The sequence below is a fragment of the Lutjanus erythropterus genome, chromosome 15, assembly GCF_056507025.1.
Source record: "Lutjanus erythropterus isolate fLutEry1 chromosome 15, fLutEry1.hap2, whole genome shotgun sequence".
NCBI classification, from domain to species: Eukaryota; Metazoa; Chordata; class Actinopteri; order Lutjaniformes; family Lutjanidae; genus Lutjanus; species Lutjanus erythropterus.
This window is the reverse complement of record NC_139331.1, coordinates 20,692,444-20,710,439: the sequence shown is the minus strand read 5'-3', so window position 1 is coordinate 20,710,439 and position 17,996 is coordinate 20,692,444. Positions and strand designations below refer to the sequence as shown.

General features: G+C 38.4%; 1 protein-coding gene across 2 annotated transcripts in view; it reads left to right on the top strand.

Moving 5' to 3' along the window:
* The window catches only part of fntb (farnesyltransferase, CAAX box, subunit beta), a 29,133-nt gene extending 11,216 nt beyond the window's left edge, over positions 1–17,917 (top strand). The window contains exons 5-12 of one of the 2 annotated variants that reach the window (XR_014771946.1): positions 1,337–1,483; positions 3,142–3,225; positions 6,348–6,434; positions 6,545–6,674; positions 11,610–11,742; positions 13,160–13,267; positions 13,429–13,543; positions 17,062–17,201. Coding sequence is in view for 1 of the 2 variants with exons in the window: in XM_084737971.1 (XP_084594097.1) it covers positions 1,337–1,483; positions 3,142–3,225; positions 6,348–6,434; positions 6,545–6,674; positions 11,610–11,742; positions 13,160–13,271; positions 13,429–13,543; positions 17,062–17,229 (976 nt within the window). In the remaining variant the exon portion in view is untranslated. Of the gene's footprint in view, positions 1–1,336; positions 1,484–3,141; positions 3,226–6,347; positions 6,435–6,544; positions 6,675–11,609; positions 11,743–13,159; positions 13,272–13,428; positions 13,544–17,061 lie in introns of both variants that reach the window. The other variant, XM_084737971.1, reaches the window with a different exon arrangement.
* The last annotated feature ends 79 nt before the right edge of the window (positions 17,918–17,996 follow it).

Here is a 17,996-nt window from a genome sequence, read left to right as displayed (position 1 = left end):
GTTCTCAGGTCAATATTGGCACTGGACCGGTTGGCCAAAGTTAATGTAGGTTTCCCTTCCAACTCAATTGGCTCGCTGTATGCTTGAAGTTTTGTGATTTCTCTCCACGGCGGAGGATGAAGAGGACGTTTATGAGAGAAACAGCTTTGTGCACTGAGGCTGGAAAAAAGGAAACTGTGGTTGAGATGGTCGGTGCTGCTTGGTGCCACATCATCAAGAAACAACTAAGCCAGTGGCGCTCACTTCACAGTCTGAGACGCAGAATTATACCTCTGATGATCTTGTAGATTTTAACTGCTGTTTGTGTGCACAATGTGTAGGACTGCACAATTACTTGAAATATTATCACAATCATAATATGGCCAAGTGCAATATTCAAATCACAGAAGCTGTTATTTTTGATAAAGGAAAGATTTGTGACAATGCAGCATTATAATGAAGTGCTGCAGTGATGTCTTGCTCCACAAAGCTCGTTCTCCAGATTTAAAGGAGAAATCAGTAAAATATTTACTGCAGTAAATCATAAAATGACCGTGATATTTCTTGGAAATTAAGGCAACATGCTAAACTGAAATACTCGTGGTGTCCTCCCTCTAGATTTTCCATTCTGGGCTGGAATTACTATTTTTGTTTGCCTGTTTCAGGTTGATTACAGTTCAAAGTAGTGCTGAATGTTTGCCGAATGAGTAAGTGTCTATTTATGAAACTGAAAGATAATTTTGATTGATCTATGATTTAATTTAAATTGTGACACCCTTATTATTGTGTCAGACACACTTTATAACAATTTATACAACATACTATAATAGTATGAGAGGTACTTTGTAGATTCCTTTGCAGCTGACGAAAAAGTAAGCCACAGATAAGGCTCCCCTCCTAACAGCTTCCTTACTTGCTTGCTTTTTTTATCTCTATCTAACATACATTTTTGAGATCACTGTCCTGCACTTCATGTCATTATCTTTTTCAGACAGCGAGACACTCCTCAACAGAAATAAGTTGAAGTAATCAAGTGAGATATCGCAGATTTGTGAGCGGAGCTGTGTGAGGCAGGATTTCCAATACAGACAAACACAGTTCACTTGTGATTTCACTGGTAACAAGAAGATAGACACAAACCCTCGTGTTTTTACACCACTGGTTAATACTTCCATCTTCAACCCATAAATTTCCTTTGGTTACACTTACGTAATCAGTGCAGATGGACCAACCAAATATGCAAGAAAGGCTTGACCATCCACTTTTTGTTATCTTATATTTCAGTATTCCAATAGTAACATTCAACTGTTACGTATTGTGTTTTTGGGTCATAACTTGTGTTTTGTTTTCTGTCCAGTGTGTGTCAGTTTCTGGCTCGCTGTCAGAGCCCTACAGGCGGTTTTGCTGGAGGACCAGGACAACATGCACACCTCGCACCTACCTATGCTGCCGTCAATGCCCTCTGTATCATTGGTACAGAAGAGGCCTATAATGTTATAGACAGGTAAAGTCACTGTCTTATATTACATTAAGTATGAGAAAAGGTTCTATTAAGCAGACTTCAAACAAACTTACTGGTTGATTGTTTTGAATGCGTCCTCTGTTTTAATTCTGGAAAAATACAGCTGAGTGTCAAGAAGTCACATGGGTGGCAGCAGTAAAAACAAGGTTCTGAACGTGCTGGAAATCTTTGAAAACGCTCTCTGACTGAACAGTTCGCTTTTTTACAGAAATGAAATAAGTCACAGAGCCTAATTGCTTTTGCCTTTCAAAACAAAAGATGATTTAGCTTGAGCCTCGCTTGCACAATAACATCTGATTTAATATGATTAAGAGATGAAATAGCTAATCACTTTGAGGATACATATGTATATAAATGTCATTTCCCTCACCTAGAGGGTGCTGGAAAAGCTTCAAAATGCACCTTGAAAATGTTTGAAAAGTGATTGAATTTAATTTAGAGGTGTAGGAGCGCTGCAAAAACATTTCAGCCAAATTGTCCGAGACTCAGACACTCCTGTCTATAAAAAGCTGAATTCAACACATTTAGAAGAAGGTACGCACCGTATATCTGTATATCTGTATGTGTGCACAGTTTCCTAACATCGTTTTCAGTGATTTATGGCAGATGAGGTTTTTCAGTTTTTAGAAAATCCAAGCAGCTCAGCAGCTTTAATGCAGAGCATATGCAGGACTCATAAAAAAAGGCACTTCAGATGCCAAGATCAGCAGTTTGTCATGATGACTTTGTTGGAGAGATACAACACAGAGTGACATGATGTACTATAGATAGTAGAATAAGAACAACACTGTATATCAAATCACCTTCAGGGTATCACTGTGTTTTATACTGAAGTCTCATGCAGTCTGAATGAAAAAGATTCAGATTATAAAATAATTAAAACAAGAGCCTTTTCAGTTCTATAAGTTTGAGGGCATGCAGTATAATGGTAACAAAACTTTTGATCAGTGGGTGTATAGTGATGTTTGGAATGAATTTATTAATTTATGCCTTTAAATCCCCTTCATTATAATTAGTACTAAACTATGACAGTATTACAGTTGTAGGAGAACATTACAGACATATCTTGTTGATGTTATTTAAGCAGTATAATTATAAGAGCATTTAGAGGTAAAGTTTAGATGATATTTTGCTCCTCATTTTCTGCTTTTATGTCAGTGTAACTGACAGGGTGCAGGCACTAATGTTTACAGCTGTGGATTATATACACAAATACATCTAACACTTTTTCCAAAGCAACCAGACTCAGATCTACGGCTGCCTTGAGCTGCTAGTTTGTTAGTTGACTACTTTGTGTTATAGTGAGACTTTGATGTTGTAGTTTGGGTTAGTTTAAATTCACTGATGTGCCTTATTTAGCTTCCTACTTGGGTATTCCTGCTGCTTCTCCAAGTCGGGGTCGTGCCATCTGCTATCTACTACTGTATAATACACTGATTATGGATAAATACCGCATACAACCTCAGTTCAAATAATCTGAATTATCCCTTTAAATCTGCAGTGTTTAGACTGTTTAACTCAGCTTCCACCCCCTCCCCCTTTTCTTTCTGTCATCTTATCTCCTTCACTGAATCCATATCTCCCCCTCTCCTGCTCTCCTTGTCACCATATATCTCCTCTTCTCCCTTCCTTCTCTCTAGGGAGAAGCTGTTAGATTTCCTACTGTCAGTGAAGCAGCCAGATGGCTCGTTCGTGATGCACGTTGGAGGGGAGGTCGATGTCAGGTGAGAGCCCACAACATAATGCTACCTAGACCACCTGTTTGTTCTCTTTACTCTTTGTTTCATCTCTCATACTAGTAAAGTATTTGCCTTATCAGCACCACACAGGAAGATCCATAAATGAAAAACGTCACAATCAAGAGCATGTGTGGCATCTCCGGTATTGCACATTTGTCTGTGTGACAGTCAGATAAATTTGCACATTTAGTCTAGTCACCAAATAAGTAGGACATTTTTTAAAAAGTATGTCTCTTTTTATCTCCCCTCCCTTTGTATTCCTATGCTCTTTTTGTTCCCATTTGGTGTTGATAGGAAAGAAGAGAAATACCCACATCTCTCTTGCATAAGAGTGGATTTATGTTATTTTAGTTGCTGTGTGTGTGTGTGTGTGTGTGTGTGTGTGTGTGTGTGTGTGTGTGTGTGTGTGTGTTGCGTTTTCTCTCTTTGTATCTGTTATGTGGAGCAGTGGGGTTTAATAAGCAGCTTTGAGGTATCATCTTCTGTTTCAACAAAGAACCTCAAAACTCAAACTTACTTTTTCACTCTCAGAGGAGGCCTCTATCTGCTGCCAACCAATTACTGTTCTGCTGTCCTTATGTATTATTTCAACTCATTTCTTCTCAGACAGTTTTCTTATCTGCTACCATCCTATGAACACCACATATCTCCAAAATGTCAAGTTTTCATGAACTGAAAAGGTAATCCAGTCTGAGGTAATCCAGTGCATTTTTAAAGGTGTTTATTCCCTTAAAAAGGATTTGCTCAGACCCACTTTTCATTGAAGGATAAGTCTGGTGATATTCAATAATTTTCTTTATCGTCGTCAAATCCTATGGAAAGACCAAAACCAACACTTAAATTAATCCGACTTAAGCCTAATGTAGCTTATTCCTCTGTTCCATAGACCTGTGCTATCTGAAACACATTAAAACACATATATTCTTTCTTTCTTTCTTTCAAAAAAATTCTGCACTTTTCATGTGTCAATGTTGATGGTAGGATGAAGGAAGAACTACAGCCGAGTTGAGCTTGGATCTAGCCTCCACCTCTGGGTAGCCTGAGGGCGTGCTAGATGAGCTTTTTGGCCAACAAAGTAACAGCTATAGGCTAGGGTGGTGTTACACAGCAACATGGACATAGGCCTCAGACGCTCATATGCAGTGCATTCTGGTACATGTATGCTGGCACTGCTCTGTGAGCTGGAGAACTGGGTTTTCTTGGTCAATTTAGTGCTTCAGTTGACTACATTTACCAGCCACAAAAGCGACAAAAGTCATCAAAATTGGCGAGTTTTCCCTTGAATATGAACACGATACAATTTGGATTGGGGGCCTGCGATCAATATGTAACAGTATTATATGACCATTTAACACAGTCTGTTACAGATGAAGCTATCCCTCCTTTCTTTCCTACCTTTGGCCATGGAAGAAAAACAATGCATAAATAAATAAACTGTAACAGGTTAACTGCACTAAAATTGACTTTAAACACATGCACATAAAATCTGGCTTAACAGCAAATTGATAAAAAGCAGCCAACGCCTTGTGTGATGGTCTATGTCACCCCCGCTTGTCAGCTCTGCTTGTCTCTCTCCCTCTATGTAAACACAGCTGACAAATTTGTGATGTAAGTACATAATTTAGAAAACCTCAAACAGAAGTGATATTATTTCTAATAAATATAGGTTGACAGATTTTGACATTTCATCATGTGGGAAAAATCGTGGAAATTGAAACTCCAGGAGATCAGCAGAGAGACTGGCAGAGAAATGAAAACAGTTGTAACTCATGGGATGTGCATTTCATCATTTATCAGAATCAGATCATTCATATCATATATAATATATTAATTATATCACTTATAGTAGATTATCAGTGGGTTTTCATGCCAGATTCACTCACAGTATGCAGAAGAAAATAGAACAGACCTCACTGCAGATCGCGAGCTGGCAGTGCTCTCTGGGTTCAGTCCAGTTGATTAACGTGTGTGCCGAATGAAAGCGGGCAGCGCCTTGTGGCATTCCTGCATCCTGTGTGCCCACGATATGAGATTTTGATTGTAATACACTGTATTTGCTGCATTCTGATGAATATTTACATGTCAAAAGCACTGTTGCAACAGTTATATTAAGTGTTAAAACATCAGGTCATAGACATAGACGATACAGCTCCATACAGCTCTTTAAGTAGTTAGAATACATTGTGAATATTTATCCATTTATACTGTTTTGGTTACTCAAAATAATCTACTGACCTTGTTGTGAGTAATGTCATGTAGGAACTACTTTCTTTCAGCAATAGAATCTACTGGAACTGCTTTCTTTTTAATAGAAAGAAAGTATTTCCTTCATGAAATTGCCTTATGTGAACAGTTTCATATAGGAACTATTTTCTGTCTATCGAACTAAACCCACCAACCGTTTCACCGCACCAGCAAACAGTGGTGCAAACATTACAGCTCAGCAGAGGAAGACACCATTAATGTTTACATCCTGCACTGTCACGAGCACGAGTCTGTCGTCCCTGAGGGGATCCCTGCTTTTTTCTGCACGGTGATACGATTGGCGGGTGTAGGTCCGTAGAATAGAAAATAGTTCCTACATTTAAAGCTCACAACAGTTTCTATGGATTATCTTGAGTAACTGGGTCATGATTTTTGTAAAGAGACACCGGTTTCCTGGTTTTACTTTGAGCACCACAAGCTGAGTGTAATGTAGTCCCATTATACTGGAGAGAGGGCAGACAGCTCTCGGCTCTCTATAGCCAATATGTCCAAAACGCTGCAACTCACACCAAAAAATCTAGATGGATAAATAGCGCTACGTGCTAGGGGATGAGAATGAATTTTTGATTTTGAGGTGAATTGTCCCTTTAACCCCCTTCTTCATGCTCCCAGTTGTCTTTCCATGTTTGCACTGCTGAGAATAGCCTTATCCTTGAATTCTTGGATTACAGTCTCTTGACAGCAGAGGAAAACTCTACAGTTTGACAGAAACACCAAAATCAAACTGGATGTTTATATTTGGTTTTGCTGGCAGTCTAAAAATACGATGCTTTGGAAGATATCGTGTAAGTGTAGGAGGAGACTTCCTGCTCACCCACATCTGTGTTTCTTCCTTTTTATAGGAGCGCATATTGTGCAGCTTCTGTAGCATCGCTCACAAACATCATCACACCAAAACTGTTTGAGGACACGACCAACTGGATCCTCAGGTACAACCCACCACCCTCACAGGCTGTTATTAAATTATTAAAGACCGTTTTGTGCCTCTATGTCTCTGTAAACCAGGGAGAGTTTTACTGTGTGTTTGCTCTGTCTCCAGCTGTCAGAACTGGGAGGGTGGTCTAAGCGGAGTGCCAGGTTTGGAGGCCCATGGTGGCTACACCTTCTGCGGCACAGCTGCCCTCGTCATCCTGGGAAAAGAACATATGCTGGATCTCAAAGCCTTGCTCGTAAGAAACTTGACATTTTCACAATCATTTCTCCGTTATTGAACAGACGCAAAAGAAGTATTAAAGTTACATAAAACACCCCCAGCCCAGCGTAACCTGTGGTACTACTTGGCTCGAGTCTAAAGACAAAAAAAGATGCTATCAGTGTCGGTCACAACAGAGCCTTTGTGTTGAAGCAATATCCTCTTTATAGGCTCCTCTCCACTGTGAGGGGCCGAGCAGAAACACACAGCTGTGATCAAATAAGAATAAATGTTATGAGAATGAGATTTCATTAAGTAGAATGACTGCAGAAGACATATTGTGGTATGAAATATTACACCACTTTTGTCTTTTTTTTTTGCTTATTTTAGATTATTTTAGACTTTTTCATGCATCTCAGATCAGTGTTTTTTCTGTCTGGTAGAATCATTTCAAGGTGTAGCTGTAAGCGCTACCTTGACTTTTTTTTTTCCATTTTAGTTGTTTATGATGCCACTAGGCTCTTGGCACATTGGAGGACAAGGTTTCCATCAGTTTTCTTACAGTTGCTTGTGTTCTCCGCACTGTGCTGATCCCTGTAGGGAAATTTCTCTTGTCATTTGCCTGCTTCCAGAGAGGGAAGAGGTCAGAACAGCAGCCTCGGGGCTTTAGAGTTGTGTTCAGGGACTCTGTAGCAGGGCACATGCTTAATGACACGGAGCTTAAGGTCATCCAGAAAAGAAAAAGAGATGGTGTGTGTTACCAATACACCAGCCTGCAGCGTTTTCTTTACATCTCTTTCAACACAACTTTCTTCAACAAATAATTTGTTAACAAATGCAGTTTATGATGCCGTTAGATTGCTGCTAGACCGCTCCTGTTAATGCAGGTGCATGCCTCCATTTGTGTGCGACAAGTGGGAGAGCAAACTGTTCTTTGACCACAGTGGAAATGTTGTTTTTGAAAGACTAAATTCCAACAAATATGGATTGATGCAAAATATTATATTGGAAAAAAACACACATCTGTCTGTTTTCATTAAATTTTTACTTTTGGACTTTACAACACTCTAGAGTTATTGAAAATATTTGGTCAGAAACATCTTACACACTGTGCAGAAACACTGGGTCAAACAGAATGAAAAAATATGGGGGAAAAAGAGCTACACAGCATTCAAATGTTAGAATTTAAAGTTTTCTGTAGAGTCCTACTTATTCACATCTCATACAGAATGAAGAGACACAGCTCTTCAGAGTCAGTTTTTGTGCTCTTTTTTGCATTTTCCTCAACTGATGGTTGAAAACATTAACAATCAATTAATAGATTAGCAGCACATCAGTTATTTGAGACATTAATTCATGAAACAATTTAAACTAACAATAACAAAACTGTCCTTACTCAACAAATGGCCCAGTCGTTACTGTGCCATTTTTATACTAAAAAGGCAAATCAAACCAAATCGTGATAGATCCTTTGAGCTCCAGAGAAGTGTCACACAAAATATACATTAATGAATTTTTTAATCGGTTCAATTCTTAACAGCAGTTATTCAGCTATTTAATAATCATTAATGCCCCTGGTTTCTTTTATGCAACATTTGTAGTCGTCATCCAGGAGGAATTACCACTTCAAATTCAAAATACCGAGGATATAAAATGCTCCTCCTGCAACTGCCATCTTACTGTCACTGTCCTTCAATATGTATTCAAATTCTGTGCTCTCATAAATTTAAATTTGCATGTGATTTGTCAGAAAAACCTGTTCCCCACTTGCTGTTTGGCCAGTTAAATGTCCCTCCTTCTTTAAACAGCCTGTAGTGAAATCTACTCAACGCCCAGCCAAACAGAGCACGCCCTCTGAAGTGTCCTGTGTCACTGTCTGTCCCACAGCAAATATAGATTTCTCTGTCAGTGGTTTAACCTGAGTGTCAGTGGGGCTGGAGGTGACGGCTGGGGCCAGACACGGCCTTTGGTGGTTCTGTTAAGGTTGTAAGTCGACACCAGGTCGAGAATATCTACAGGGGCATGACTCACCTGCTGTACAGTGTTGCCTTTGCACAACTGTGTCACTGCTCCAAAGCAGATATGTCAAGTCAGTTTATAGTACAGCATGACCTCACACAAACTGCAACAGGAACTCCCTCAACTGTTTTAGTCTCATAAATATGTAATTTACAACATCAAAAATCTTAAGAAAGCTGAGTAGGGGAAAGTACTGAGGAATACTGAAATCAGTGATGCCACAATTTAAATCTGATATATACATGTCTTCTTGTCCTGTGTCCTCACAAAGGGTTCAGTGCCGTCCACAGTCGACCAGAGACTGTGTTTTACATGTGCCTGGAGCTGGATGTCGTACAGTGAATGTACAAAAGGAAATTCTTAACCCATAGATGCATAAATGGGTCAAAATGAATGAATGAAAACAAGGTTAACTTAAAAACAAACAGGTTTAATGTTCATCATTGTCAACATTTATGTTTATTGTGCTAATGTGGCAGTCAAATATTTTGAAAGTAAGTGATAATTAAATTGTTTTGTTTTAAATTTACACTAATCATTGCCATCACTTATATAGATTAATGCTAAGTTACCTTGTTTTGTATACAAGTATACTGTGGTGAAACTGATTAAAATTATTTTAGGCAGCAAAAACGTGGTATCATGGTTTGGTTAAGAAACCTTGAACCACCACTTGGATCTCTTTAGACTCTTTATTTGTTACTGAGTAGACTTTTATGAGTTGTAACATTTGTCAGATTTTCTGTTGGAGTTTATTTGAGGTTCAGACCTTTTTTCTCATAAAATAAATGTACTAAAAGGGTTTTGTTTCTTTTTGGTTTTTTTGCAATGATCAAAACCTGCACTTCATACTATTCCTTTTTTTTTTTTCTTTCAGTCAGGACACAAAATTTGTTGAGTTTGTTCATGTTGCAGTGTGTGTGAGGTTGACCCACACTTTTGGACTGTTATTTTTCTCAGACATATACTAACAGCAGACGTTGAGAACAGTCAATGTAGATGGGCTAGGATCTGCATCAACACATGAAAACAGGAATAGTACACAGTAAGAGGATGTTGGAAATAAGTTAACATGGGACTTGACAAAAGCAGTTTTTTAAAAAGCTGCCTATAAATCTGACTAAAAATTGTCAACGGTGGAACAGGATTTAATGTTGGATGGGGAGCTTTTTTAGAGCCTGTGGGCAGCAACAGAGAAAGCTCAGTCATATTTGGTTTTGAGGCCTGAGTGAGGGACTGAGAGGAGCTGTTGTTAATATCACCTCAGTGACCAGAGGACATTAGAGGGAGTTAGCATGTCAGTATGTGTCAGAGCAGCTGACACACAAAGTCAGACACTGAAGTGTTCAAACATTTTGAACACCAAGAAATACTAAACATTCACTGGTTCCAAAACATGAGAATTTTCTGTCATTGTCCGTTTTATATAATTGTAAATCAAATTTTATTATTTTTTATTTTATTCTTACACTTTTATTAGTGTGAAGTTTAGTACCTTCCGTGCACAGCGACACATTCCTGCTAAAAAATCTGCACATTTTCATTTTAAAAAAAATGTAATTTTTTTTATTTATACAACTTTTTTTCAGATTTGTCTATTTTCTTTTCCTACTGCTTCTTGACTTGCTGTTCTTGATTTTTATCTTTGGTTATATTTTTCTACTTACTGTGTTTATTGTTATGCACCAAAATCACAAAGAAAATTCCTCATATGCTATGTGAGAACAGATACGTGTCTGAGAACATGTGTATCATCAGATCACATGTCTGTGAAGAATTATTTTTATTATTAATTTTTTTTTATAACAGTTTTGTTTGCTGAACTTAATTTGGTAATTTAGGGGGTGTGTAAAAACAAAAAGGCTTTTATGAAGTTGTCCTTTATTGAGTGATGTAGAATGAGTCACACTCATTAAACTCTAAAACAGCCCCAGTTTCATCACTGAGAGATTGAATTAATCATTAAGATTGAGAAAAGATCAGCATTGACAGCAGCTCTCAGATTTGTGTCTTATTTATTACTCAGTATTACTAAAATTCTTTTTTCAAGGATGACAATCAACAATCTTGTGACGAGGATAGACATTTTTCTCCTTAAAAATTTGTACAAAGCTGTGAAAACAAGTGAAGAAAATGCAGCCTGAGAGTTTGAACCAGCAAAATGCAAACGTCTAACTGCCATTAATTAATAACATATGTATCAATACATCATTTGAAACTGTTTCACTGTTATTGCAGATGACAATACTTCGTATTTCCTGTCAAATGTAGAGGAAGGGAAGCAGCATATTTCCCACAGTCCAGTGCGGCTAATGAGTGATGAGCCTGTCTGTTCTGATCAAATAAAGACGACTCTACACTCAGCAGCAACATGTATGCTGTATTAATGCAAGTATTTATGGGTAGATTTGCTGATCAAAGATCACTGTCACATGCCTTTTCAGATTACCCCGTGACTTCACGAGGGAAAAGCTCTTTTATCTAAAAATATCCTGGAACATTTGGATATTTGCATGTTGCGCTGTGTTGAACTCAGGTTTTTTTTCCTTCTTTAGCTGCTGAAATGAATCCCTGACCTAACACTAATAAGCTAAACATTGTCCTCCCTCTTTCTTAGACAGATTAGACCCCAGCTGGTATTAAACCCGGTATTCCATAATTACTCAATTCCAAGCCGAGCAGACTGGATGGGCACCAGTTAGTGGTTTCCATGGCAACAATATTGGAAAATTCCTTCCCGTTTTGACAATATCGAGGCGCTGCTTTCCTTCATCCCTTCCACTCAATCTCTACGTCTGGGCCCCTGCTGAAGCTCTGCTCTGTCTCTGTCTTAATGTGACTAAAAGTGACCAGGAGAGTTGAACACCCTTTAAGTTTTCAGAGGGATGCACACGAGTTAAAAGACAACATTTTTGGTCGTGTTGAATGTGTGTTTGTCATGTGTCCTCCTCAGCGGTGGGTGGTCAGCAGACAGATGCGATTCGAAGGAGGCTTCCAGGGCCGCTGTAATAAACTGGTGGACGGCTGCTACTCTTTCTGGCAGGCTGGACTCCTGCCTCTACTCCACAGAGCCTTATTCAAAGAAGGTACTGTATCTTTGGTCATAGCAAAGCCCCGAGCTCAGACATGCTGCGTAGCAAGTCTTTAAGAGTTGTAAAACACATGGAGAAAATATTGAGGACCACTGTAATTTTGACCAGTAATTGCACTATTAGTTCTTAAAGGGAGACCCCGTTTGTGTTCTTTTATGGGTTTTTCTGATGGAAATACCCACACAACCCGAAAGCAGTGATGCAGGTTAGAGCACTCCTCCCTCAGCCCAGGGGATTTATATGTAGCAACGTCACCATGCAGAAACCTACATCAGGTCACTCGGGGAAACGTTTTTAGAAGCACGTGGGAGAAGTTAGCCTTCAAATTTCCCTGCTGGAAAGCCTGTGTGGTTAACGGTCTCAACAATACGCTTCACATGGGACTTTAACCCAAGTCACCAGGGTCGAAGTCCTGTGCTGGTGAAGGCATTCGTCCACCACATCCTGCTCCCACTTTGTCACTCTTTATACTATGTCACCTGACTTCCTAAAGCCCTGGCAGGAAGGGCTCTCCAGCAGAAGGCCATGAAGGCTATCTCCTTCTCTATTTTAAAAACATTCTTAGAAGCACACGGGAGAATAAGCTCTCAGATAAAATTGTTTTCTAGAAGGGCTTGGGAAGATAGCATTTTGACGCTAAAACATACATAACCTGGACCAAAATTTGAGGGTTCAGAAACCTCAAAAAACAAAAAAAAAATGATGGAACCATCCTTTAATCAAAACTCAGATTATTATTGCTTTCTCCCTTGACACTGAACTGTATTGTATTTTCCCTACGAAGATGTAGAGAAAATTGCTTCCTGTTGCTCAAGAATTTGTCCTGTGGCTACAAGAAAATCACAGACAAAATGTGATTTTACTTGCAATAAACCAAGAAAAACTCCTTGCTGCACTAGATACACACAGTGGTTTAGTGGTCAGTACAGATTCTTCAAAACAGGGAGACATTCAATGTATTTCAAGGCTGTTTTTGTGGAATTGAGAGTTTTTTTCATCGTACTGGCTTGTGTTTCCTCGATACAAGTCAGCTACACTGAATAAATGTCAGTGTGGTAAATATAAGGTTCGCCCTTTTCAGTTTTAAAGGTTTTTCACCAAAATTTTTTAACAGATGACACTATTTTAAGTGAGCTTCACTTTGATTCCTTGTCTTAATGCATTTTGAAGTTGGTGTTTTCTGCTGCAAAACACTAAACAATACAATTTTTATTGTTGCAAGCACTACTCTTAAAATGAACCGTACAGTAGAGGGTAAAGGTCAAATTGTAAATTGAAATGGTTTAACCACAGAATGTTTACACTGGAAATGGCAGTTTTATAATCCAATAGAATTTTATTCATTAGGCTTTTTAAATAATTAAATAATTTACCACAAAAAGTGAAAAGTGTCAACTTTTTTTTTGTGCAGGAGAGTTGGAGCTGAGTCGGCAGCGGTGGATGTTCGAGCAGCAGGCCTTGCAGGAGTATATTCTCCTGTGCTGTCAGAACCCAACAGGGGGCCTCCTGGATAAGCCTGGCAAGTCAGTCCCACACCATCTGGACACACACACACACACACACACACCACATGAAGGTTGGCAGTAGCACGAACTCGCACACTCTTCACTCATTCAAATATGATTCACATGGTTTTACTCACGCGCATTATTGTCCTTTGTTCTGTCTTCGTGTGTCCAGGTCCAGAGATTTTTACCACACGTGTTACTGCCTGAGCGGCCTCTCCATCGCACAGCACTTTGGAAACATGGACCTCCATCATGAGATGATACTCGGCAGGGAGGAGAACAGACTGGTGAGGCTGCAGCAGGGTTTGGAGTGAGACAGACGGATGGATGAGGGTGCCTTTTAATTTAGTGACAGGAATGGGTTCACTTCAGTATGAACAAATGAGAACTTGGTAACTGCTAAAGATGTATTATAAGATAAACTAGTAACCAGTTTATTATGAGGATATAGTCAGTCTGCTTGCACAATAACATCTGATTTAGTGTGATGAAAAAATAAAATGGTCATTGATCATTTTGAGTATATATTGTGTATAAACATGTCATTTACTACAACTGAAAGGTGCTGAAGAAGTTTCAAAATGAACCTTGAAAATGCTTGAATTTGACTTTAAAAAAAAAGGCGAAGGAACCCTGACTTACTAATTTGGTGAACATTCGACATTAATTAGAACTTTAATTAACATGAAACGGACAAACAGTAACACAACTTACAGGACGGAATATACATTTCAGTGGTGGCTGTAGAATCATGGTAATTTTCTGATTTATCACCATAAATATATCACAGATTTCTCCTTTAAGATGTTACAGGTGGCTCAGGTGGAAGGCTTGTCCTGTCCTGTGCAGTCCCCCCCCCCGCATAGTTGGTTGTTTATTGGTTCTTCTGACAATAAGATCAGCTGGAAGACACAATTATGTGAACATATTTTCAATCACACTTTCTTTTTTCTGTCCTAATCAGTTGAGCTACTTGACAATCTTTCCATGTACCCCCTCGGGAACTGCAGAGGTACCCCCTGGGGTTCAACTATCCCTGGTTGGAATATTATAATACTGTTTTTTTCGCACACTGCTGCAGGAGCTGTAAGAAAAGCTTCACAGTTGAGCAGACAGTGGTTCAGTCTGTTAAGCATGTTTATTTATCAAATGTAAAATAGCCCACATCTGACTACCAAAGTGTAGGGTTTTCTTCAAAAGCTAATTTATTCCCAAATTTCTGTTGATTGAGCCCCCCCCCCCCCACACACACACACACACACCAAAAGATCAGCATTAGTTGGGCTCCTCATAGGGTTATTTATTTATTACCACACATCATGATGTGATCAGTTATGATGATTTAATCAGTCTACAGCAAACATGTTTATCTGCAGGTCCTTGAAAATGAAAAGAAAAAATTATAAATTAAATTAACTAAGCTCCTTTTTAAAAATCAGCTATCAGCTGCTCATTTCGCCTCTGATTCACTTGAACTCTTTCATTTTTCCACCATGCACTAAATTATTAAACTACTGGCTTTTTTAACTTCCAGTTTTGCAGTGTGAAGATGTATGTGGATATGACTTTGGCTGCATGCACCTGCATTAACAGTCATGAGAGCAGGACTTTGTTCGGTCTTTCTGGACCTGTAAATGTACAACATGTCTTATATGTTCAGTGTGACCATTCAGGCAAGGCAAAGGAAGTTTATTTATATGTCACTAATCAGACACAAAGCAATTCATCATCAAAGTGCAAGAGCATAGAAATAAATTACAAACACGTCATTTTAAATACTAAAATTGCATTTAAAAAAACATAAAAACAAAATGTAAAAGCAAGCAGATAAATAATTAAAGCATTAAATAGACTGTATTTAAAAAAAAACAATAAACAAGTAAATAAATAGTTACAGATTACTTAAACAAGATGTTATGCAATGTTTGTTAACTTTATTGGGAGTTTATTTCCTTGTTACATTTTGATGCAAATATAAAAGGAGAAGCAGCAATGACTGTTGGGTGGAGTGAGTGCTGTCAGTAAAGCAGTCAAATGTGGTTTGACTTGAAGATGCTGATGGAACCGGCAGTGGTGTTTGTGTTATTTTCCTGTTTCCTGTCATATTACTGACACTACAGCTGGTTCCAGTAAATCTGCCCCCTATACATGCATATGCATATGACACTCATTCATTCATTTAACCTTTATTTTAACTCGGAAATGCATTGAGATAGAGATCTCATTTACAATGTAGCTGAGTAAAACAATAAAAAATAAAAACACTTAGGAGAGAAACTTGCATAAAAGTGGCAACAAGAAGTAAAAGCAATAAAAGCTACAATTAAAAATGTAAAAATAAATAAAAGCACCAATAATGAATAAAAACAGTAAACATGTAAAACCATTAATCAGGTAAAACAGGAACACCTAGAAGTAAAATGTGATACGTTTAAAGATTTAAATTGCCCCTCGGATAAAAATGAGGAAAGCAGCAGAACATGCAGAACCATTTAAAAATGGTTCTGCATGTTGTTCCATGTTGCAGGCACACAATATGAAATAGTTTGGATTGTTCTTGGAGAACATTCCAGACATGTAGTGTTCATGTTGTTTAACTAGTATAATTATAAGCACATTTAAAGGTAATGTTTACTCCTCATTTTCTGTGGTAACAGCTGTGAAACTGACTGGGTGATGCTACTAATGTTGATTTATGTGTTGACTTTTTATTAATTCTTTATTAAAGGAATAGTTCAGATTTTTTTAAGTAGGGCTGCATGAGTTTCTTAAAAGAAAGTCCACCTAATGGAGAGATGCACACCGAGTTGATCTTTACACACTGGATGAAAAATGTCCTGCTTTCTAAAATTAGAGAAAACACTCTTTAAGGGGCTCCTCAAAGACTTTTATTAAGTATGGAGTCCCTCTCTTAACCATATTAGAAACAAAGTCCCAACTAAATGTTCAATCTTGTCTTTGTGTATATTGAATTATTTCAGATTTACCTTTTTTATATGCTTTCTTTTTTTCTGAATTGTGTCCAGTTGTGTTTCTTTTGTCATATTTATGTACACAATGTTATCAAATATATCAAACAATACTGAAATATTTGTCTGAAATCAGAAAAAAACAGTCATGAAAAACAAAGTCTGCATTATTTTAAGTGTGTGTTATATTTAGAATATTTTCACCACTATACTTTGCAGCCTTTTCTGATCTGAAACTTTTATAATATATAAGTCAGATACCACTCTCTCAAGGCAGTGTTTTTGCCAACAGTCTGATTGGTTTGGAGAGAGCGATATATTTGGCTTATACAACAGCAGTTTCCCCAGAGGAAAAGATTGTCTGATGGTGTTCACTTTAACTGATATAGATTTTTTTTCAGTGGCTAAAACACATTTCATTACTGACACTGTCCACAGCAGTACATTGCTTTGCTTTCTAAACTGTTTTTTCCTGCTGACTCTCAAAACTGGAAGTGTGCCAGTTGCCATCTACTGTAGCTAATACACTGATTCTGGACGAGAGCCTCATACAACTCCACTTCAAAATAAATAAATCAATCTGAACTATCCATTTAAGTTCCAGATCCAAAATCTTCAGTATTGTATTGTGTACTGACAGGTGTGTGGGCACCTACACCGTGAAAATGCCAGTATATCAATTTAAAACAGTGCAGCAGTGTTTAAAGAAATTGATTCTCCTTTTTAGCAGACCAGTTTCATTCTGACCAAATCAATGAAATGTCTCCACAGACAGTAGAGGCTATTTACACTAAAATATTATAATACAACAAATGTCTTGTTTCTGTCTTTTGTAGGCTCCAACTCATCCAGTTTACAACATCAGTCCAGAGAAGGTGGCTCAGGCCCTGCAGCACTTCCACCGGCTGCCTGTCCCCGACGACAACAAGCAGCCAGGAGCCTCCGCTGACGACAGATTGTCGGACCCCGCCGCTGCCTCCGGATCAGACGACCATCAGTCCTAGTTAGTCCTCGGCGGAGGCATCGTTGCGTGTGAACCAGCCAACTCTTGGGAGTGGACTCGAACCAGCAAACGGCAGTCAGGTCTGACATAGACGAGCCCAAGAACCGGTCGAACGGTCGACCCTCGGTAGAGATGAGGCCTGGAGCAGTTTGCCTGAATAAAGGTCGACAGTTGTGTGTGGGCAGCTTCGCATTCAGCTGAATTTTTGCTTGCAATGCCTATTGTTTTCATTCTCTGAAATAAAAGCGAAACTTTCTACGGTTTCAGTATGAGCTAAATTAATAAAACTTTATATAGCAGTTTTCATGATGGTGTTTTAAAATGCTTTACAGCTGTTTGATGACTGGTGAACATTTGACACAAGTCATACTTTAAAAAAAATAAAACTGTTGAAACACATGACAAGCACCTGGAAAAGCAGATAATCTAAACAGCATCAGTATGATCTTTGGAGGAACCAAGAATAAACTGAAAGAAGGGCTCTAATTATAACTGAGGACACCGAGGTCCTCTATAGTTTTTCTTGGGTGGGTGCATTTATCTACCCTCCAGAGTTTATATCCTACAATTTACAAACTTACACACAGTGCATTTTTTTAGGCTGATTCCAGTATTGTTGGACTGTTGTATATTTTACATTTATTTTTAGGACAACAAAATAAAAGAATAAAGGATCCACTGTATCTCCACCAGAATGTTTAAGGTCCATAATTTCCTAATTAAGTTCTGAGACAGATGTGAGTTTAGTTAGTTAAGGGCTGAAATGTT